Source organism: Enhydra lutris, unplaced genomic scaffold (assembly GCF_002288905.1).
Source record: "Enhydra lutris kenyoni isolate GAN:26980312 unplaced genomic scaffold, ASM228890v2 scaffoldscaffold11, whole genome shotgun sequence".
NCBI lineage: Eukaryota > Metazoa > Chordata > Mammalia > Carnivora > Mustelidae > Enhydra > Enhydra lutris.
Genome location: NW_019154095.1, coordinates 7,513,801 through 7,537,466, shown reverse-complemented (window position 1 = coordinate 7,537,466; position 23,666 = coordinate 7,513,801). Strand labels below are relative to the sequence as shown.

Sequence of the window (23,666 nt, the reverse complement as noted above, 5' to 3'; positions counted from 1 at the left end):
GAAGACATGAAAGGAAGTGAGGGTCACCCTCAACCCCCATGCTAGGATACTGGTTGCTGGAGTCAGGCTGGGGCCGTCACAGTGCTGATGGGCAGACATCTGAGGTCACAAGAGGCCAAGATGCAGTAAGAAGAGTTCAACAGAATGACGCCCAAGGATAATATCCCTGAATTTAGGTCAAAAGTTTCTTTCTCAGATTTATCTCTTTTCTTTTTACATGACTATTATGGGATCAGTGCTGTTCTTGACCGGAGGGCGAAGGGCAGGTCGGGGGCACTGCTGAACTGAAAGCACTGCGCTGTAGAGAAAGGGAGGATGGGAACTATATGGGCCTTTGTCAAAGCTTCCTCTTTTGGGGGCAAAATTGCTTACTGGTGGTTGGTAAAGTTTCCCTAATACTCTGCATTTTCCACATTACTTTAGTGTCCCCTAAAAGATCAAAGCTGCTTGATCCTCAGAGGAAGATCAGTTTTTTGTATAAATAGCTTTAAAGTCATTTTCAAATAGATTATATCTTCAATAAACTCCAACAGTAATCATTTGAAATGAGTGAAATTTCAAAAGAGAGATCCTTTCTTATTTCCCTTGATTCATATCCAACATATTACAGTGAGATCACATGCAGTTTCCAAGTATTAGTGGGACTCAGTAAAACACAGGATGACAATTAAACTCCAGGCAGAAGTCAAGTACAATGTTTGCCACTACCAGCAGGAAGGGGCATGGTCTTAGCACTTGTCCTGGAGGAACAGAATTTGGGAGGTGGAAGGAAGTCCACGAAACTGTATAAATCCAACTTTCCCATCTTACAGGTGAAGAATCAGGTTTATGATATTAAACGGTTCTCCCTACGTGAAAAGTGAATTGTAACAGAATTTAGACTGTAATTTGGAACTTGTTTCGAGTTTACTCTTCTTACAACTATTGAATATTTGTCCAGATAATTTTGTGGAGAATAAATCATAATTCCTTTGAATGTCTAATGCAACTGTAGGTGAATTCTTTTATCTTAGACCCATCTATATGTTTCAGAATTCATTTCAACATGTGTATGTTCTCTTACTTTTTTTTTCCAAGTGACAGAACATAATGTCACCTGGTGATTATTAAACTAAGAGAGAAAAGCATTTACAAAACATGAGGCAGTATAAGACATTGTACTATTCGGCTACCAATAAATACACCTTACCTCATTAAATCGTTGCACCATTTTGTCCTTCCTAACATCCCAAATAAAGGCACCATTTCGGGAAGTTGCTCCAGCAATACAATTTAAGTCACCTTAGGAAACAATTTGTTAGACATTATATGAAATGTCTGCCACACATGTAATTCTTTCCAAAATGTTAATTTTTGAAAAGGACTTGCAATTTACAATGCAGTTTTTCTAAGTTTTTATTGATGAAAATTATCAAATATATGGAAAGAGAAAATAGTATAATGAATGTGTTATACAACTTCAACAATTATCAAAATATGGTCAACTCTCATTTTGTCTATAGTCTCTCTTGGGTTTCTTTGGAGCAAATCTCTGACAGTCTATCATTTCACCAATAAATACTTCAGTACAAATGTCTAAAAGACTCTTTCATTAACATGACCAAACTATCACAATCACGAACACAAAAATTATCAATAATTCTTCAATACTATCACTTATCCAGTCAGTATTTACATTTTTCTTTACACTGCATCTAATGAGTTGTTTTTTTTTTTCTTTTTGGTTAGGAAAGCATTTCTGTAAGCAGAACACATGAAAAAATCCAGGTTCTTTAAATCAAAAACCTAAACAATGCTCTTTGTTTTTAAGAAACAAAAAGATTCATGCACATCAAACTGCTGCTAAGTTAGCAGATGTTCTGATACATGAGTGTTTTTTGCAAGGCAGTCAAAGAGGCTTTCTGCATTATAACAAAGGAACAGTTGTCCTGTGCTACCTACAAGTAAGACATGGAGGAAATACTTTGGAATAAATGATTAAAAACCTTAAAAAAATAAGTCCTTACCATTTTTCTAGTATTTTCATTCTGCTCTCCTTTTTTGGGTTCTCAAATTATTGAGGAGAAGTTTCCATATTAATTTGTACTTTTTTTTCTTCTCCTGCGGTTGCTACTCTAAAAGGACAGCAAGTTACACAATCCTCTAAACCCTACTAGACTTCCAAGCCTATCGACCTTCGTAAATCTTTTAAATTTTAACCATACTTAGCTAAAAGTAGTGCTTCATCAGTAATCACATTTCAAAAAATTAAAGAATTTTCATTTTCCAACAGTCCTGCTTTCCAGAGAGTGAACTAATGCTTTAGGTAAGATCGGGTTCTGTGTTCTGAATCAGAACAACGGTTTTGACAGTTGCGATTTCTATTTCAGTTTTAGGTGTGAGGCTGAGGTAATACTGTGGAGGAGGAACTGTTCAGCCAGGAGCTGCCACAGCGCCATGTCTCTGTGCCGCCAGCCGGGGCCCCCCCCCGTACAGAAGCATACATATGGCACTGAGTGGGAGCCCAGGCCCAAGTCTGCCTGTGTAGACCTCACTTCTGCCATCATTCGTGAGGAATGTAAGCTGGGGAAGTTATTCAGCCTCTCAGACCCTCTTAAATAAATGTTGGTAAGCACAAAACGTCAAATGGGGATGAACATGAAGAAGAGACCTAATTAGCTCTTTTTGTGCCTCATTTCTTAGTGAAGTAACTTTTTTTTTTTCAATTGGCCTTGTATCCATGATGGCACTAAGTATATTCTGCTTACAGAAACAACTACTGTCAGAGTAAGAGTTGGAAGTAAAACCTTCTTCTGGATCTTCTGCTCATTGGGGCAATAAGGGATAAATAAAACAGCACTAGCTTCTTAACCTTTTTTGTATCATGGACCTTTCTGAAAATCTGATTCCTATGATAATCTTTGACAGACACAGGCATGCACACATATAGGCTAAAACTTTCATGCATAAAATCCAAGAGATTCCCGGCATCCCTAAAGACATCTAAAACCCTTGACAGCCCATAAATTTAAGACTAAAAATCGCTGTGCACGAGGAGATAATCTAAAAAATAAGCTATATCCTGGTTATAGTTGGGTTTAAATATGTTACCACTAGGACAAGTAAGAAAAGCATTCTATATACTTTATAAAGTGAAAAATTCATTTGGGTGTGCAAAATGAGATAGGGAAATAATGTTTTGGAGAAAAAATGTCAGGTTTCAAGGACATCTTTTCTCTCCTTTATGTATGGGAAGGTATAAAGGTAGCAATTTTCTGAGATCAAACAAAAGACCCTATTCTGGCACAGAAGTTCTTCAATGTTACGATGGTGGGATTTATATCAAATTACATTGTCAACATTGATCTGTGATTATACAGAATCATTCATATTTAAAAACAGATGTTAGGGGCGCCTGGGTGGCTCAGTGGGTTAAAGCCTCTGCCTTTTGGCTCAAGTCATGATCTCAGGGTCCTGGGATCAAACCCCTTCGGGCTTTCTGCTCAGCAGGGAGTCTGCTTCCCCCTTTCTCTCTGCCTGCCTCTCTGCCTACTTGTGATTTCTGTCAAATAAATAAATAAAATCTTAAAAAATAAATAAATAAATAAATAAAAACATATGTTATCAGGGAAAGATCTATATTATTTTTTTAAAAATTTCATGTATTTGATTCATATGAAAATTTTAAGGAAAACTTTTGTCACATAAAATCTGTTACACCTTGAAAGTCATAGCTATACAAATGCAGCTAAAATTAGATGGTCAAGATCATCCTTATTGACTGTGGCTTTTGTATATGATTATGTCATATAGAAAGGTCCAGAAATCAAAGTGCCTGCACGGGGCAGTTTATTCAAAACCCCCACAAAAACGGAACCAACATATATATTGGTACTAATTTGTCCCTACAATTATTTGAAGCAAGGTGGCATTGAGAGAAGGATATAATTCAAATGAAAACAAAAGTTAGGAGAGTCCTTTAACTGCATTCTTGATTTTAATACAACACTTCTTACCTGGGGCCCATGATAGGGAGTAAATAACCCCTTCATTACCCGGGGAGGTGTACACAGCTGTTAATGTATTTATGTCCCAGACTTTTATAGTGCCATCAAAAGAAGCTGTTGCTAGAAGATTGGGATCATCGGGTTTGAATTTGCAGTCAAAGATCGTTTCCACATGTCCCTAGGAACGTGGCATAGAGAAGTGACAACTACTGAGGAAGATTCGTGTTATTAACAAACAACAATGTATAATCAAGTTGACATATGTACTATAGTTTTCAAATATTTACACAAAATATATATATATATATATATATGTACAAAATTAGAATCACTGTTGTGGTTGAATGTTCTCTATGCTGTTATTTTACTCTTTTGTACAGACCTAGATTTTATTCAACCACAACGCCTCCAATCAGCAACTAAATACAAAGGTGTTAAAAAAACAAAAGAATGCAAAACATATCTTTTCTGATTATCATATACATGATACCGTCCTAGAAATTTATAAAACAATGAACTAGTGATAGTTATTATGTCATTCTGGAAGTGTGATAAAAGACTAAGATGAAATTAAAACTACAGTTCCTTAAATGCAAACCTTCTCTTTTTTATACCAATGACATACTCCAAGAGAACTTCATGATTTTGGCAGAAATAAAAAGAATCCAGCATAATCTTGATTTTTAATTAGTCTTGTTCAAAATTTTCTAACAACCTTATTCTTTGAAAATTATTAGGGAAAAAATCATTATGTTCTCTGGCTGGCAGGCATTATTAAAGTGAAAACAAGCCACTGAAATAATTTATAATCAAGAGTATTTTAGTTTTTAATGAGAACTATCAAATAATACAGTTTTCTAAATAAAATACTTTAACATGAAGATACACAATCAACAGAAATGCTACTGAACTTAGATTACATGATTTCTCCTTTGCTAATACAAGTTTTTATAGATTTAAATGTATTCTTATATTTTTCTCTCTTCCTTTTCATACATTTTTGGGAAAGTAAATGGTAATTTGAAGTACAGGAAGAGTTGACCACACTAGAAACAAGTTTACATAAAAAGTTGACATGGAAAGGGAATAATCTATCTGCAAAAGGAATAAAAATAACTAAGCTACACACTGTTATAAGATTTTTTTGGCCATATTTCAATTTTTTCACTCGAGGACAAAATTAAATTTGTTCTAAAGTGATACAATATTACTTTCTTTCCCTCAATTTCTTTACAAGGGTGATTATAGCTCTAGATTCCTTTTCAAAGTTTTTCCCCAGAAAAACAACCAACATATAAAAGTTTTTTAAAAGTCTAGATGAGTCTAGTGCAGACCTGTAGAAAATAAGAAGGCATTTTTTTTTTAAAGATTTTATTTATTTATTTGACAGAGAGAGATCACAAGTAGATGGAGAGGCAGGCAGAGAGAGAGAGAGAGGGAAGCAGGCACCCTGCCGAGCAGAGAGCCCGTTGTGGGACTCGATCCCAGGACCCTGAGATCATGACCTGAGCCGAAGGCAGCGGCTTAATCCACTGAGCCACCCAGGTGCCCCTAAGAAGGCATTTTTATGCCCTATCAAATAGGGAGATTTAAAGAAGTGGATTCTTGACAAATCGCAATTATAACACAATATACATTATTACATGCCTTCATTCATTCACAAATTCCTTCATTCAACAAAACTGAATAAAGTCTTGCTATGTGCTGGGCACTATTGAGGGGGTTTAAGCATACATAGAGCAAAACCAGTCAAAAATGCGAGTCCTCAGCGAGGTTGTACTCTTATTTTATATGGAGGCTTAAAGATCACAAGAACAAATGTTCACAGAATACTAGAATCATTGTATTGATTTGATAACAGCAAAAATCTTAGAAGTCTTAGAAAATCTCAGAAAACACTGAACCCAACCTTGTTCATTTCACAGATATGAACAATAAAGGTTGGAGTAACTGGTACAGATGGACTTGTCCTTCCTCCTGAAAGAATACTTATTTCTCGTTTTGCTTCCAAAATATAGTACTGCAATGCAATTTTCCAATATTATATGAAGGATCAATGGGGCGTACACAAGAATGGGAACACTACCAACCACGCAGAATAATCACAATAAGCTAAATTAAAAAAAAATAAGCTAAATAAACATCAAGATTGAAAGAAGTTTAACACTTAAAATTTTAAGAATTGTCCTAGTTTTGTCATCTCTCATTCTACACACAATTCTAAAATGTTTTAGCCAACCAAGATAAAGTCCTAACATACAACTCTTTATGAAAATAACTTAAAACAGTCATGCATGTAAGTAAAAGTAAACATCAAGAGCTAACACAAAATAAGTGTGGTGTATTAAAGTAGGAATGAGCACAAACATACCAAATCCCTAAGGAAATCCCATTTCTTGGCTCCCAAGTCATAAAGTCCAACTCCACCATCCAAGAAACAGCACACTGCATGCCCAGGAGGAAGAGAAAATGCCTGATTTTGTGTCAAAGTCGGTTGTGGAACTGCTTCACTTGTCGAGGACATATAATGATTTTTAGTTGGAGACTGGGCTAAAACTAAAAAAGAAAATATAGATAAGTAAATATTTACACCAACAGCTTCCCAGAAACTGGAATGAAACCACAGGGTCTAATTTATAAAAATGCCTCTGCTTTCTTTTATCCAGAATTTATGTCAGCAAACCATGAGGCAAGAACCATTTTCCACCACAGAAGTGCTTCTGCAGCACTGCCAAAAATTATACATATGGGTACATAAAAGTGGATGTTATTTTGAAGAGATGTATAAAAATGCAGGTGCAGCAAAATGGATGGAAATTAGTGAGTGAGGAACCACAACATGTTGTGACTATTTGATTTCTTATCACCCCATAAATGAAACGGCAGCATCATTATTTTTTAATTAGAATCTTTTTTCAAAATGCTGACTAATGACTTACTTCCCCTCTACACACACAAACATCCATGAGAATGTTTTTATTTTAAAGCTAATAACTCTCTTCCACTAATTTCCAATCCAGTGAAAATAATTCTTTTTGAAGTTCTTTATAATTCACTGTAATTTAGCACCCAAATTAAGAATCACAACTGTCTGACATACATTTGCATCTCAATTCTCCCCTCTTCTTCCTCGGTTTATTTTCACTGTTCATTCACTTCCATGTCTCAATTTTAAATTACATAAATGTCTCTCTGTACGTTCTTTATCTCATTTTTTGTCTTCTTTCAAGAAGTTGTTCCTTAGAACATGAATATTCTCTTGCAAACATAATTCAAAATAATGATACTGCTGGAAATGATCAGGCTAATCTATATTAATTACTTAGTGGAATATAGATAAATATTTCCCAGTAAATTCTCTTTTTGGTCCAAATATAATAAAGTCTTCTTTGTTGCACTCATTTGGATAATACTCATTTCTCAGAATCTGAGAATGACAGTAGGTCCAAACTAGCATAAACTACTAATAACAAAAGAGGCATTTGGTTCAATAAAATATTGCTGACAGCTTCATTAAAATTAGTATGTTCCATGGCCGGTTCTTCTAATATTTTAATTTGTTGACCTTACGGGTTGTGTTGATACCTTTTATGTACCTATGTATCTGTAATTTATTTATTTATTTATTATTATTTTTCTAAAAGATTTTATTTATTTATTTGACAGAGAGAGAGAGAGAGATCACAAGCAGGCAGAGAGGCAGGCAGAGAAAAAGGGGGAAGCAGGCTTCCTGCTGAGCAAAGAGCCCAATGCAGGGCTTGATCCCAGGACCCTGAGATCATGACCCGAGCCAAAGGCAGAGGCTTAACCCACTGAGCCACCCAGGCGCCCCTGCAATTTATTTTTTTAAAGGATTTGGTGAGTAAGTCTACATCTAAAATTTTTCATTTTCACATCATTTTTCTTATTCCACACTTTCTGTTACTTTAAAAAATTGGGAGGAAAAAACCAAGATGTCTAATAATAGGTAGCCTGAAAGGACTTGCTTAATAATGACAAGATCGGTATGTGCTTCTTTATATTTTTGGTTTTTCCTCTAATGGGTCGGGGCTACTCTTATAATAAGAAAGAAAATATGAAAGAAGAGAATCTGTCATATTTCAGTCATCCCATGATAACAACTAAACAAAGAAACTAATAACTTAAAAAAATACAGGATATATTAACAGTATGCTAGCGTCCAGCATATTACTTCTCTGGCCCTACCCCAGCATAGGGTAGAAAAGGAGAGGCTTATCTTATCTTACAGGATAAGATATTATCTTAATATCTCCATTTATTAGCATTTTAAAAATGTAACCTGGCTCTAAATATTTTCAAATTAGTAATATTAGAGATCATGTGGCCTTGATGATTCCTTTAGTACACATACTGTCAAAGGCTAATTTTAAAAATCTTGTTTTCAGTAACATATAGTATTTGGTATGTTTATTTTCTTTTTTCTTTCCACATTTTTATCTAATTTCCAGTAGGTTAACACACAGTGTACATTTATTTTTTTATTATGTTCATGTGATATGTTAATATTATAATGATCATTGTATTTGATAGCAATAAATCCGACATCTTAAAATACTAAATTTTGATGATATTTTTACTTACATTTTTTTCGTGGAGGAGAATTAAGCACATGTAAGCAGTGAAACCCTGTCCTCTTTAATTTAAAATTATCAATAGGTGTTGTTCTTGAAACATTCCAAATGCGCAAAACACCCACTTGAGAATCTAGCCAGATCAAGAAAAAAGTATTATGTTAACTAGTTTTATTTGAAACATAAAATGCCCAGACATAAAAGTAGTAACAAAAACTTAAACTTGCAAGATTTGTAGCACCACTTACTGACATTCTTCAAACAATAATGTACAATAACCCAAAGAAACAGGTGAAATGCTATTCGTCCTTTTAATGTTTGGCTTATTTTGCTTTTTTCTGTTCCAGATCCTTCCCTAGAGTGAAAGACTGCCCGTTTTGGCAGCTTCCCCTACAAAGGTCATCAGAGTCTGATCACAAAAAAAGCACCCCACTGACACACCTGCTCTAGGAAAGCCAGCTACAAAAACTCTCCACCTCTAACAGTAAATAATATTTTGTCTTTTGAAATGTATTTAAACTGCTCCCTTGCTCACCTGCAACCAAGACTGCCTGATATACCAAAGACTAATTAGGAAGCTCCCTCGCTTCCCAAAAATCCCACCTATTACGTAGAAGCTACTCTGGGAGACTTTCTGGCAGTTCCTCCAGTGATTAAACAGAGTCACCATCAGACTCAGTGACTATTACTCCTACAACACAATGATAAATGTAAACGCAGACACATGGCACATGTCACACACACAGAATACATTCCACTTTATAACCAGAAACCTGGAAAACTGAGCCTTCATTTCATATTTATTTGTCTTTATGTTAATGAAATACAGTGTAAATAAAAGTAAAGTAAGCACTTACTATAATAAATAATAACATTAGGATATTAATACATTTTATACAAAATTAACCAAAAAAAGAATATAATTTCCCTGATTCAGTTAGAGAATATACATATATTTAAAACTTTGGGGAACAGGGTAAACTTACCCCCAGTTACAAACATCCCAGGAGCACTGGGAACCCAGGCCAAGCACTGCACAGAAGCTGCTGCATTGGGAAAATTAAATGTTGTTATGCAATAAAGTGATTCCGAATCTAGCAGGCGAATTCCAAAATGCAAATTAGCCACAAGGAGATAATCGGTAGACAGTGGGTCCCATTCCACAGCTGTCACTGGGTCCTCTTCGTCTGTCCCTTCAAGAGATTCAGGTCTCAGAACATGTTTCTGACTTTTATTACCTATTAAAATATAAAGAAAAAAATTTAAACAAAATGCTCAAAAGAAAACCAACAACTAAGATCTTATTAATTTCCTCTTTAACAGCCCTGGTCTCCGAGAGTACTGGGAACAGAGATCTGGCCTTTGTGTGCAGAGGTCCTAACAGACACGGGAGTGCAGGGAACGAAGAGGAAAGTCAGACCGAACTGCCCTGCTCTGGCCACCTCTGGTGCCCTGAAAGTTTCTTCTATTTGTTACTGAAATGCCAAAAGAAAAAGAAGAGATAGACAATACCCATGATCCTGTCATCAACTACAGTTCTTGTGGGGACAGGAAGGACCTACCAAAAGGGACTCCATGCTGTGTTTAGAACCACAGACTTTGCCGCCGGCTGCCCTGGTGCACAGCCTTGTGCCACCACCGACCAGCTCTGTGCTCTTGGACAAGACACGGACTCAGTGTTTTATTTGTATAATGAAGAATATAACAATACTTAGCTCGTGGAGTTTTGTAAAAGAGAGAGTCAGTCACTTCGGGGGCTAAGAACAGTGGGACCTGTTAGAAGCAGCGTATCAGTATTTACAGTCACCCCTTCCTCATGCATCACCGCATCTGTCGTAACCACCGCTCACTCCTGGCAACCAGTACGAACGAGGCAGCCAGAAAAACAGGGACGTAAAACACACGCAATTAAATGAAGCAAAGGATTATCCAACAATCCTCTTGTTCCTTCCAAATTTAGACACCACTGGCAACGGGGAGAAAAAGGCCTCTGCTGGTACAGCACGCGGGGCTCCCGACAGCCGGCCTCCCATTCCCAGAGGAAAGGCAGCGAACCAACGGTGTTCAGGGACCACGGTCTTCGCAGAACCAGCTCCCGCTGAGTATTATAAACGCAGCCAGATGTGTTTACTAAACAAAACCCAGCTGATGGATACCACAGCTCCTTCTGCAGTATCACCATTACATACTGTTTTTCAACATGTCAGAGAATAAAAGCAGAAAAAACATCAATTTCCTTGGCTATATAAGCTATTTGTAAAATGAACTGAAAACCTTACAGCTTCTGTGTTGGGATTAAATTTGTCAGAATACATTATTCTTTATGATGTTAAGCTCACATTTTATTTAGAATTTTTGCATATAAGACCATAGAAGCTACATGTGATATTTCCTTTATTTGGCTTTAACAAATTTTTGCAATCATCATCAAGAAAAGTTTGTTACTTATCTCCCCAAATCAGCATCTGCTAAATTGCTATTTGTCTGACAAACAGTAATGAATATTAATATAATCATTACAAGTCAGAGCGAGATAGAAAAATGATTAACCTAAGCTATACTAAAGCTGTTTCTAAAGTAATTTTCAGTTAATATGAATGGTTTATCAAAAATATTCCAGAATGTGAAAAAAATCAAAACAACAGTAACACAAACATGGGAAAATCTGCAATGCAAATGCTATGGTATCTAAATCATGTTGCTTGAAAGCCCGTGCTTAGTAAAAATGATTATAAATTACCGCACTGTTTTCTCTTCTGTCTAGTACCAACATTTTTATTATAAAAAATAGAAAACTAAGTCTATAAAATTTTATAGCCAGCCATTAAAACAGCTGATAATACTTTCATTATTTTACATACTTTGTTTATTTTTATTTATGTTCTATTTTATTATACAAATATCAGACAACTTGTGTTGTCAGATAAGGACGAAGCATTTGAGAAGAGTAAGTCAATAAGAAGGTAAGGTACATAATTTCGGTATAAAAAACAAAAACTATGAGTGTCTTGGTGGTCCAGTCAGTTAAGGTCTGCCTTCGGCTCAGGTCATGATCCCACAGACCTGGGATCGAACCCCGTGTCGGGCTCCTGCTCAGTGGGAAGCCTGCTTCTCCCTCTCCCTCTGCCTGCCTCTACCCTTGCTTGTGCTCTCTGTCAAATAAATAAAATCTTACAAAAACAAAAACCAGGACAAGGGAAAATTGGGGTTTAAAAATGAGATAATGAAGTAGTGTATAATCCACATAGCTGTTCAAATTTTTATTTTGAAACCGGTGGCCAAAGCAGAGGAAAAAGTCTTGAAAGGTTACATAACTCACGGCGTCCATAGGAAAATAATAAAATAAAAAGACCAAAAAAAAAAAAATGTGTCCAGGAGAAGCACAACTTTTCCCAGAACTGAGACCAGAAAACTTGTGTGTTTTCAGAAAGGGAACACAGTATTACACAGGGAATATGTCATCAACATTTCTAAAATAAAACCATGCAAATTAGATTAATGCACATCCTTGGAATAACACCAAAGTTAATTCAATGAAAACATTTCTATTATGAAGATAAAAAAAATTATGATGACTTAGCCTTGTCCAAAACTATAATTTAAAATAGCTAGAGCAGTTTTCTAATGATTTTGGCTCTAGAATCCTCTGTTTACTCTGAAGTTTCACATGAAAATCCAATACATAAATACAGAATAAAGTGGTTTTCAGACTGAAAGGGAGAAGGCATAAAAGCTAGCTCCATGAGTATTTCCTTTTCCTTCCAAAAGAGATAAAGACCCGACAGCAGAGACCTTGAGGTTTAGTCTCCTGCAAGAGGCTGGAGGACATTAATTCTTCCTTGTTATTAGAGATAGAACAATCTGTTGTGCCAATAAGTCCTTAAGAAGGTAAAGGTGACCACTCCTTAGGAAAAGTAAAAAGCATAACAATTATCGGTATAATGCTAATAGTCTCAAAGCTTCAAGCCGCAATACAGAATTGAGCATTAGAATAAAAAGTAGTATTTCCTTCATGACCCATTAGCTCATGTACACACAAAAGGAAAATACACAGCAAGATTATACCTTCCCTAATATTTTGTACATATCCACTGCTAAACATCCTATGGAATAAATGAGGTCAACAACTCTGTATGGGGTTGTTATGGGTTGAATTTGCGTCCCTCCAAAAGATGTTGAGGTCCCAACCTCCAAGGATCTGTGAATGTGACTTTATTTGGAAACAGGGTATTTGCAGATGATAAATTGAGATGAGTCACTGGGGTGAACCATTATCCAACATGACTGTGTCCTTATAAAGAGGAGAAATTTGGACAGAGCACTGCATGCACACAGGGAGAACACCATGTGAAGCCTGATGCTGGGCTGCTACGAGCTAAGGAACGACCAGAAGCTAAGACAGAGCCCTGGAATGAAGCCTTCCCTGGTGTCTCTACAGGGCCTTGCCTTGCTGACACCTTGACCTCCTATCTCCGGGCTCTACAACTGCAAGACAATGCATTTGTTGATCTAAGCCACCCAGAGTGTGGGACTCTGTTAGGGTAAGCCTTAGCAAATGAATCCATGGGTGGATCCAGAAAAATAACACTTGATGATATGGGAGATATGGGTACAGATGCACAAATTACTTCGTTTAATAACTGGAAGATGAGTTATGGCAAAATGATGGCCTCTTCTGGAAGTCACAGGTCAGATGTTGAAATATTATACATTCCACCCTGACTTAAACCCACAAAAGGGAGACGCAAAGTGCAAAGGAGGTCTTTATGCCTCCCTATCCTTTCAATGCCAGAATAAGCATACAGTGTCTCAATGTTTTATATCTTAGAGATATAATACAATGTCTCAATGTCTTAGGACTTAACACCTTCAAAAATACCTAATTAAGAAAAGTACCTAATAATGATATATTAATAATAATAAAGCAAGAAAAGAAAGCCTTAAGTCAGTGAAAAAGAGATGGTCAAAATGACAAGTTATAAAATGTGAATAATACCTAGAATGAAATTTGGGCCAAAGTGCGTGCACACTCCTCATTATCCTCTCTAGAGCTCAACAGCACCAGGTTCCTCAAAAACAAAGTACTGCCATCCTCACGAAGTCTCTGGGTGCGGGCTCGCTGGGGGAGTGGTGGGGAGTTCCTACTGAGATCTGGTTACACCCCCAGAACGCAATCACGAGGAAGAACCACACAGCACACGGCCATCCTGACTGTCCCTAAATTACCTCCCTGGGACTGAAGAAGACTGCGGGATATCAAGAGTCCAGGAGGGAAAAGAAGTGGTGTGCACCAGATCCAAACGGAGAAAGTCTGTGAATGAGGTCACTGAACCCTGAGCCCAATGACCAACTCTCAAACAGAATTTTCTCCCAACGCAGAGGACAGAACAGATAGGGTGGAGGTGTCTGAGACAACAAATCCAAATGTAGCAAAAAACAAGCACAGACCTGTCCCCCCTCCAACTGAAAACAGATAAAAGCCTCCCCAAGTTACATTAGTATGCCCAGAAGGAACAGGAGGATAGGCGCAAAGAGCAGAGGGAGGTGGTGAAGACAGACATGCACATTTATTGTCATCTTGCTTTAAGAGGTAAAACAGCAGATCCCGTTTGAAATGTGTTTGAGATAAAATGGCCCCAAAATAGCAGTGTTTTATATATCATTTTTTAACAGTAGGAAGATTTCTTTAGGAAATATTTATTCAAATTTTCAGGATTTCTTCTTTTCAACTTCAACTTCTTTTTTCTTCTCTTAGTTTCAGATAAATTAGATGTAACACATTTTTTAAAAGTAGCGATCTTAATCCTAAAAAGCACTTTTATCCGTCTATCTGGAGAGTCAGGAGTCTCCTACATCAACAGCGATGCCAGATGGCAAAAACATGTTTCTCAGAGGGTAACCACACTACTTTTGAGTGGAGAGCTATCCAGATAATTTTCAGATTTTCCCATTACACACTTTATCATTGTTTAAAATGGAAAAAATAAACATAAATTAGCTTCTCAGACCCCTTCATTCAGCTAGATTAATTAATTAGCTGATGGGGGGATCGAAAGATTTATTGTTCCTTTCCACCTCAAGTTCAAAGTCTTTGCTAAGGACCTACAGGCATCACATTGGTATTTTAGAAGCAGGTGGGAAAATATTTTTGAGTTGTATTAGTAAGTCATCATATTCTGTTGAATGTCCTTACTCATTCAGGCCATTTTCTTAGTAAAGGTATAGAAATAAACAACTAACTTAAAAAAGTAAAATAACGCGGCAAATGACTGTATTTGGGTTAACTCGAAGTACAATCTACACAGTTGAGTTAAATATATTACAATAAAAGTGACTTCTTGGGGGGCACCTGGGTGGCTCAGTGGGTTAAAGCCTCTGCCTTCGGCTCAGGTCATGACCCCGGGATCCTGGGATAGAGCCCTGCATCAGGCTCTCTGCCTGCCTCTCTGCCTACTTGTGATCTCTGTCTGTTAAATAAATAAAAAAATCTTAAAAAAAAAAAAAGTGAATTCTTAGTGCTGGATATTATTTGTAGAACTATTATTTTAAAATTAAAATACTGTGAACCTTAAAAAAATAAAATAAAATAAAATACTCTGAACCTTGGCTGTATGCTACGTAAACAAGAAATTACATAAGGTAAGAAAAAGAAACTTGACTAAATTAAATTCTTACCTGGTTGAAAAATTGATAGGCTTCCATCAATATGACCAAATACAATCTTTCCCTTTTTCTGGGTATGCCATCTGAATACACAGACATCAGACAAGAAGCTGTGAGCTTCCTTGTGTACAGTCACTCCACTCTCTGGGCCTGAGATGGTCCAGATGAACAGTGGGCCTCTGTGGGAAACAAAGGCCACGGCATCACCTGCATTCCAGCACCAGCTGAGAGAGGCAGGCGTCCCTAGGAGAAATGAAATACAGACATGTCATAGAGACATGAGGAAGAAGAGTGTACCATTAAATAGTATTCCTACTGTATACTTCTAGAACAACTTAAAATACAAGACTAGGCTTGTTATTAAAAAAAATATATTACCACCTTCTTAGTTGGGAGTCAGACTTATAAAGTGATCCTAACAACTACAGGCAACATAGGCAGGGTGTTTCCATAATTCCATAATGAAAGGAAAAGTACCCCGTTGGGTTTGAAACTATTCATATCATAACATGCTTCATATATATAGACATTTATGGAGTTTTTTCTTTCAGAAACTACATATTAAAGCAATGAATTCTTACTGAGTTTTTGTGTAGACTTGCTGTAGTCATTCTAGGTATACAAGTTAATACAGGATAAAATTCCTATTTTAAAGGATCTTAAATATAAGATACAAATATAATATCTTGGGAAGATAAGGATTACATAAATGAAAAGTTATATGCAACTATAGGGATTTAGTAATAAAATTAATGCTACAATCTATGTCTTATCAGGGTTTAGATTCAAATCTTAGTACTGCTTAGATGAACTCAACAAGTAACTTTACCTCTTAAATCTGTCTTCTCATCTATAAAATGCAGATAACTAAAAATAGCTGTACACCTATTCCACATGAATATTAAGACGAGAAATATAATAATGCATATAAAAGACCCTTTTAAACTATAAAAGAAATACAAAAGTTAATTATATTCCCCTTTCTATAAATCATATATAAAATAAGTATTATGGTAAATTTCTAACTCAAGACAGAGATTATGAACCTCCCAACACAGATACTTTATAAATGCATCAGAATCAGCAAACTGAATAAGCACATCAGATCATATGGAATTAGGGCCCAGGAATCTATTTGTAACAAGGTTTTCCAGGGGCACCTGGGTGGCTCAGTCGGTTAAGCCTCTGCCTTTGGCTCAGGTAATGATCCCGGGGTCTTGGGATCGAGTCCTACATCGGGCTCCCTACTCAGCGGGGAGCCTGCTTCTCCCTCTTCTGCTCCCTCTGCTTGTGCGCATGCTCTCTGACAAATAAATAAATAAAATATTTTAAAAAACAACAACAAGGTTTTCCAAATGATTGTGACATATAGAAAAGTCTGAACTGTTGGGCAACTGTCCTGGAAAGAAGTTGGATTTGGATTATACTTTGAGGAAGCAGTAGAGTTTAATGTATGGGATAAGTAGTATTTCCCAGGAAGAGGAAATGATATAAAAAAAGGCACAGTTTTAATTTGTTCATTGACAGTAAATTCAATTTGTGTCCTTAATGTTCCAAGAGGCAGAAACCAGAAGCCTAACCCCTAGTTCAGGGTCTGACATAAAATGGTAACTCCATAAATATTTATAGAAGGAATGGATAAGTCCATGAATAAGGCCAATAAAAAGCTGATGTGGTTTTAGACTACATTAAGTCGAATTTCCCAATAAGGGATGAGACACTCTGAATGGGTCAAACCACCATCGAACACTTGAAGAAAGCCTCTGGAACGTGGGCTCTCTGAATGCGTGATTCCAGAGAGACAGCAAGGAAGAGAAGGAACTAGAAACAATGTCATATAGGTAAAACAGAAAAGACTTCTATAATGGCTCATTATTTGTAAGTACTTCTAAGAACTCTGTAAAACATTAACTCATTTAATTCTTCCCAAAATATTCTAAGACAGTTAGGTAGTACTATTATCCATCGGTAACAGTGTTTTGTTTTTGTTTTTTTTTAATTGAAAGGATATTATCAAGTGTGATATTTTTCAACCTCATGATAATTTTAACATTTTACATTTAAACAAACTAATACATTTTAAGTAAAATTTTTATTACTGTGGAAAACAGAATGATGAAATAAAAAATACAGAGGCAGTTTCAAATTCTAATATTGATTTTTTAAAAAGTTTGACTAAATGCAAATTTCTACTTTGCTTAAGCCAGATTCTGAAAAAAAGATAGAGTCTAAGACATTTCAAAGGGAATTACTTACAATGAAAATAACCCAAATATTCATAAATTTTTTGCAAATAAAGCTTTCAATTTTTAAATTAAGATATTTAGAAATAGCATGAGGAACTTATTGTGAAGAAAATTTCAAAACAAAAGAAAATACATAAGGAAAGGAAAAATACGTAAAAGTGATCAAAACTATTACCACAATGATTAATAATTCTACAAATGCAAATGAAAAGCTTTTTATTTTAGGATTTAGCTATCTTTTTAAATATAAATTCAATTAGCCAAGGTATAGCACATCATTAGTTTTTTATATAATGTTCAATGATTCAGCTAATGAAAAGACTTATTTAATTGTATACTCACTGGCAAAAAAGCTATGGTGCACAAAGCTAATGAATAAAAAAACTCTTCCATCATGAAAAGAGGTGATGCACATAGCGTTTTATGACAAATCAGTGGGTACACAAGGTGATAATACAATAGTATACTGTCTAAGCTGTACCTATGCATAACATTTAGAAAATGTTATTCTACAGTTATAATCAAGTATAGATTTTGTGTGACAACCTTGTAAGATCGATGACATCATGTAGCATTCAAGGAGTATTTTTCACATAAAGATTAAAATTATTTTCACATAAAGTTGAATATAAAGTATTGAGAAAATGCACTCTTGCCCAATAAAAACAATACTGGAAAAACCTGTAGGATTGAGAAACAGGACTGACCAAACAAACATGAAAAATCTTGACTGAGGCTATTAATTGCTGTTTTTATATATCACAAAGCCTTGTACTAAAAGTATTTTGGATTTTTCTCATTGATGTATTGAAAACCTTAAGGAAAACTGTTATTTACTTTAATGGAAGCTCACTGAATAGAGTTGACTTTAAAAAAATTTTGCTCTGAGATTGGAGCAAACTGCACACTATCTAATACTGAAGCTTAGGGGTTGTTGCAAATGAAAATAAGCAGCAGGTTATATGAGCTTGGGAATGAGAGTCACATTTTTCTAGCTGAAAAATTAACCTTGTTTGACAAATATTTTTTTTTAAATGGAAGTAATATAACAAAATTGGTTTATTTTACTGGTATTTTCAACATTCCTAATGACCTAAATTTGAAAAGACAAGGAAAAAGAAATATACTAAGTATGCTGAACATATCCAAAGGTTCCAAAAGGCATTATTATTATTATCTTGGAAGCAAGAGTTCCATACAATTGCCTATGAACTCTCAATATTGTTGCTACACACTGAAAAGAAGATTATAAAGAAACTGAACAAAATAAAATTAGTGAGACGGTCAAATCTCAGTTTTCTGTCTCAAAGCTATAACCAGTAATTGTTAGAGAAACAACTGGACATGGAAAACACGTCCAGCAGTAGCTCTCAAAACCATAATTAATAACTGAGACACCCTTGGTGTTTAAAAAGTGATTGAATTATTATGACATCTAACAGAGAAAAATGATAACTTCATCATTATCATGGGGTAAGATGCTAGCTAGGAAGAATGTCATAATATTCAATTCACTAAGACCTACTTGTGTGAACTAGGACTTTCTGTCTTGACCCAATTAAAAATAAAGGAAAGAAACCAGCTCAGGGCACTGATTACATATGTAACACTGTCCTTGTATGTTTCAGATTGGAACATAGTAATGAACAGGCTAGACCAATTGTCTCATTAAGAAGATCTCACCAGTTATTATTTTTATATTTATTTTGGGAATTTTTGTTATATTTACATATTAATGAAATCATTTGGTATTGATCATTTTTCATAGATCATTATGCTAAGTATAAAATATTTCATGAAATTTTGTTTCAGTTTTTATACATATGTACAATGAGTCATGATATGAAATTTCTTCCATAGATTTCCTACATAGATTAGCACTAGTAAGTTTGAAAAGCAGTTTAAACTAGAAAGTTGGAAAAGCTCAGTTTAAAACCTGAGCTAATTTAAATAAAATATTTTGCTTATTAAAATAAAAATATTTCATTTAGTAAAATAAAACCCAGTTATAAATATACCTTTTGTATTGTCGAGCTTAGCAATGACTTTTTGTTCTGCAACATTCCAAATGATGACTAAATTATCGGTACCGCCGCTTGCAAACACATCAGGGTTATGTGGACACCAAGAGATAGCTGTGATTGTTTTTTTATGTTCAGACATAATTGCGTGAAGTTTGAATTCATTATAACGGTGATCCAACTAAAAAAAATATATAAATAAGACATTTCAGTGCTTCTTTTTAGATAACACACTTCTCAATAATCACATTAATTTTAAAAAGCTACATACATGAAAATTAGTATACCTAATAATATGGTATGAACACATTTCAAGCCTTGGTTTGCTTTCAAGTGTTAAGTGTATTCAATCAAAAGAAAGAAATCATTTTTTAAAAATTTTATTTTAATTCCAGTTAGCTGATACAGTGTACAACAGAGTGACTCGACACTTCCACACATCAGCAGGGCTCATCACAAGCGTCCTCTGTAACCCCCAGCACCTATTTCCCCCTTCCCTCCCCCCTTCCCCATCAGTTTATTCTCTATAATTAAAAGTCTATTTCTTGATTTGTCTCTCCCTCTCTTATTTTTTCCCTTTGCTTGTTTTGTTTCCTAACTTTCACATATGAGTGAGATCATTATGGTGCTTGTCTTTCTCTGACTGACTTATTATACTTAGCGTCATACTCTGTAGCTCATCCGTGTTGTTGCAAATGGCAAGATGTCATTCTTTCTTACGGCTGAGCAATATTCCATTTACATGCCGTCCACTTCTTTGTCCATTCGTCAGTCAGTGGACACTTGGGCTGCTTCCACAGTTTGGGTGTTATAAATAATGCTGCTATAATCATGGGGGTGCGTGCGGCCCTTTGAATTAGTGTGCTTGTATTCTTTAGGTAAATACCTACTGGCATGATTTCTGGATTATAGGGTAGTTCTATCTTTAACTTTTTAAGGAACCCCCATACTGTTTTCCACAGTGGCTAAACCAGTTTGCATTCCCACCAACTGTGCATGAGGGCTCCTTTCCCTCCACATTCTTGCCAACATCTTTTGTTTCTTGTGCTTTTATTTTTGTGTTTGTATTTTTTTTTCTGGTGCTTAGCCATTCTGGCAGGTGTGAGGTGAGATGTCATTGTAGTTTTGATTTGCATTTCCCTAATAAGTGATGATGAGCAGAAAAAAATCCATTTTTTAAAAAAATAAGAGAATTAAAATTAAATAATAATTTTAAAACAAATAAAAATAAATGTAATAAAATTTATTTAAATAAATTTTAATAAATAAATAAATAAAAATAAATTTAAAACAAATAAAAATAAATGTAAATAAAAAACATTTAAATATACATAATAATTCAGAGCCTTATTATATTTTCCATATCCATATCTACTTATGGGGAAAAAACTCTTGGTTTTGGAATATTTTTTCTGTAATTTTTCAATTAGGTTTAAATGAAAAAATTTAGGCTAAGAGAATAAACTACTGGGACTATACCAAATTAAAAAGCTTTTACACTGTGAAAGAAACCATCACAAAGAGAAGATATTTGCAAATGACATTTCCAATAAGGAGCTAACATCTAAAACATATAAAGAAACATCTAAAACATATGAACATTATAAAACTGAACACCACCCCCCCCAAAAAAAAATAATCTGATTAAAAATGGACAGAGGACCTAAATAGACATTTTCCAAAGAAAATATACACATGGCCAACATCACTCATCAGCAAGGAAATGCAAATCGAAACCACAATGAGATATCACCTTATACCTGTTAGAATGGCTAAAATCAAAAACATAAGAAGTAACAAGTGTTGGTGAGAATGTGGAGAAAAAGGACTCTTGAGGGGACTGTAACCTGGGATATCCACCACGGGAACAGTATGGAAGTACCTCAAAAATTAAAAACAGAAATTACACATAATCTAGCAATTCCACTATTGGCTATTTACCCAAAGAAATGAAAATACTAATTTGAAAAGATATGTGCACCCCTATTTTTTATTGTAGCATTATTTACAATAGCCAAGATACATAAACAACTCAAGTACACATCAATAAATGCATAAAGAAGATGGTGTGTGTGTGTGTGTGTGTGTGTGTGTTGGAATATTACCCAGTCATAAAAAAAGAATGAAATCTTGCCATTTGTGACAACACTGTTGGAGGTAGAAGGTATCATGATAAGTGAAATAAGTCAGAGAAAGAAAAACACCGTATCATTTCACTTACACGTGGAATCTAAAAATCCAAACAAACAGAAAACCAGACTCTTAACATCAGAGAACAAACTGGTGGTTGCCAGAGAGGAGGTGGGTGGAGGGATGGGTGAAATAGATAAAGGGGATTGAGAGGTACACACTTCCAGTTACAAAAATAATCATGGAGATGAAAAGTGCATCACAGGGAATACAGACAGTAATACTGTAAAAACATCGCATGGTAACAGATGTTGATGGCACTTAGCGTCATGACCATGAGCAGTGTATACAATGGCTAAATCAGTATGTTGTACAGCTGAAACTAATAGGACTTGGAATGCTAAGTGTATTTCAATAAAAAATTGGGTTAAATAAACTAATTGCTCATTATTACCTTATTAAGATGTCTAAAGTCTGCAGAGCAATGGTATCACTGGACCCATTTTCTATTACTGCTTTTTGGATGGGGCTTATGTCGTGCTCTTGCATGTAAGTGGAAAAAAGAAATAGCCTAATTTTCCGATCTCCTTTGTAAATGTGCCATTAATCAGTGAATTTTTCTTTTTCGCATTTTCAACATTTGGGATTATACAGTGTATGCCATTTTGTTGTACCTGGCTTTTCCTCTTAACAAATTATGAACCTTTCAGAGTATTATTGAAGAGGGTTTCCAATCAACATAACATTAACTATTTTTTACACCATTCTTTCTTCAACCATATACTTGCAGTAAAATCCGAACTGCAGCATGGCCTCCGATGTCCCACATTTCTTACCTCTGCTATCCGCAAGGCTCACTCGGCATCGGGTTCCTGCTTGTCCACTCTGGCTTTCTTGCTGCTCTATTACGGCAAAATTATTTCTGCTTTAAAGCCTATGTTTGCTGTTCTTTTGGCGTTGAATGCTCTCCCCATCTATTTGTTCATGGTTATTCATTCCTTCCTGTTCAGCTCTCAGTCCAAAAATGCCTCTTTTTACAAAGGTATTTTCTGACCACAACTAAATAAATTTATACACCCACCCCAAAACCTGTCCCGTGACTCTATCCTTTATCCTTTTAAAATTTTTTTTAAATTTTTATTTATCTTTTATTTTTTTAAAAGATTTTTATTTATTTATTTGAGAGAGAGACAGTGAGAGAGAGCATGAGAGGGGAAAAGGACAGAGGTAGAAGCAGACTCCCCATGGAGCTGGGAGCCCGATCCTGGGACTCCAGAACCATAACCTGAGCCAAAGGCAGTTGCTTAACCAACTGAACCAGCTAGGCGCCCCTATCATTTTTTTTTTAATTAAGATATGATTGATATATAATATTGGTTTCAGGTAGACAACATAATGACTTGATATTTGCATATATTGCTAAATGATCACATAAACCTACTTAAGAATCACCACACACAGTTACAGCTTTTTTTCTTGTGGTAAATTTTAAGATCTAGTCTGAGCAACTTCCCAATGTACAATAGAGTGTCATTAACCACATTCAACATGCTGTACATTGCATCCTTGTGACTTATTTAGTTTATAACTGGAAGTTTGTACCTTTTGACTCCCTTCACCCATTTCACCCTACCCTACCCCGCCTCTGGCAACCACCAATTTATTCTCTGTGTCTATGAGTTCAGTTTTATTTTGTTTTGTTTTTGTTTTAGGTTCCACATATAAGTGAGAGCATATAGTATTTGTCTTTCTCTGACACATTTCACTTAGCATAATGCCCTTGAGGCCCATCCATGTTGTAGGAAGTGGCAAAGTTTCCTTCTTTAATGGCTAAATAGTATTCCACTGTATGCATACCTAGACCATTTTTTTTTTTTTAAGATTTTATTTATTTATTTGACAGAGAGAAATCACAAGTAGGCAGAGAGGCAGGCAGAGAGAAAGGAGATAGCAGGCTCCCTGCTGAGCAGAAAGCCCGATGTGGGGCTTGAACCCAGGACCTGGGATCATGACCTGAGCCGAAGGCAG

General features: G+C 35.5%; 1 protein-coding gene across 1 annotated transcript in view; it reads right to left on the bottom strand.

Moving 5' to 3' along the window:
- Nucleotides 1-23,666, bottom strand: part of LOC111144513 (WD repeat domain 17) — a 78,970-nt gene that overhangs the window by 40,268 nt on the left and 15,036 nt on the right. The window contains exons 3-9 of the mRNA XM_022498826.1: nucleotides 19,506-19,689; nucleotides 15,254-15,484; nucleotides 9,565-9,816; nucleotides 8,589-8,711; nucleotides 6,358-6,542; nucleotides 3,996-4,164; nucleotides 1,190-1,281 (exon numbers count right to left, since the gene is read on the bottom strand). Of these exons, the coding sequence (XP_022354534.1) occupies nucleotides 1,190-1,281; nucleotides 3,996-4,164; nucleotides 6,358-6,542; nucleotides 8,589-8,711; nucleotides 9,565-9,816; nucleotides 15,254-15,484; nucleotides 19,506-19,689 (1,236 nt within the window). The remainder of the gene's footprint in view (nucleotides 1-1,189; nucleotides 1,282-3,995; nucleotides 4,165-6,357; nucleotides 6,543-8,588; nucleotides 8,712-9,564; nucleotides 9,817-15,253; nucleotides 15,485-19,505; nucleotides 19,690-23,666) is intronic.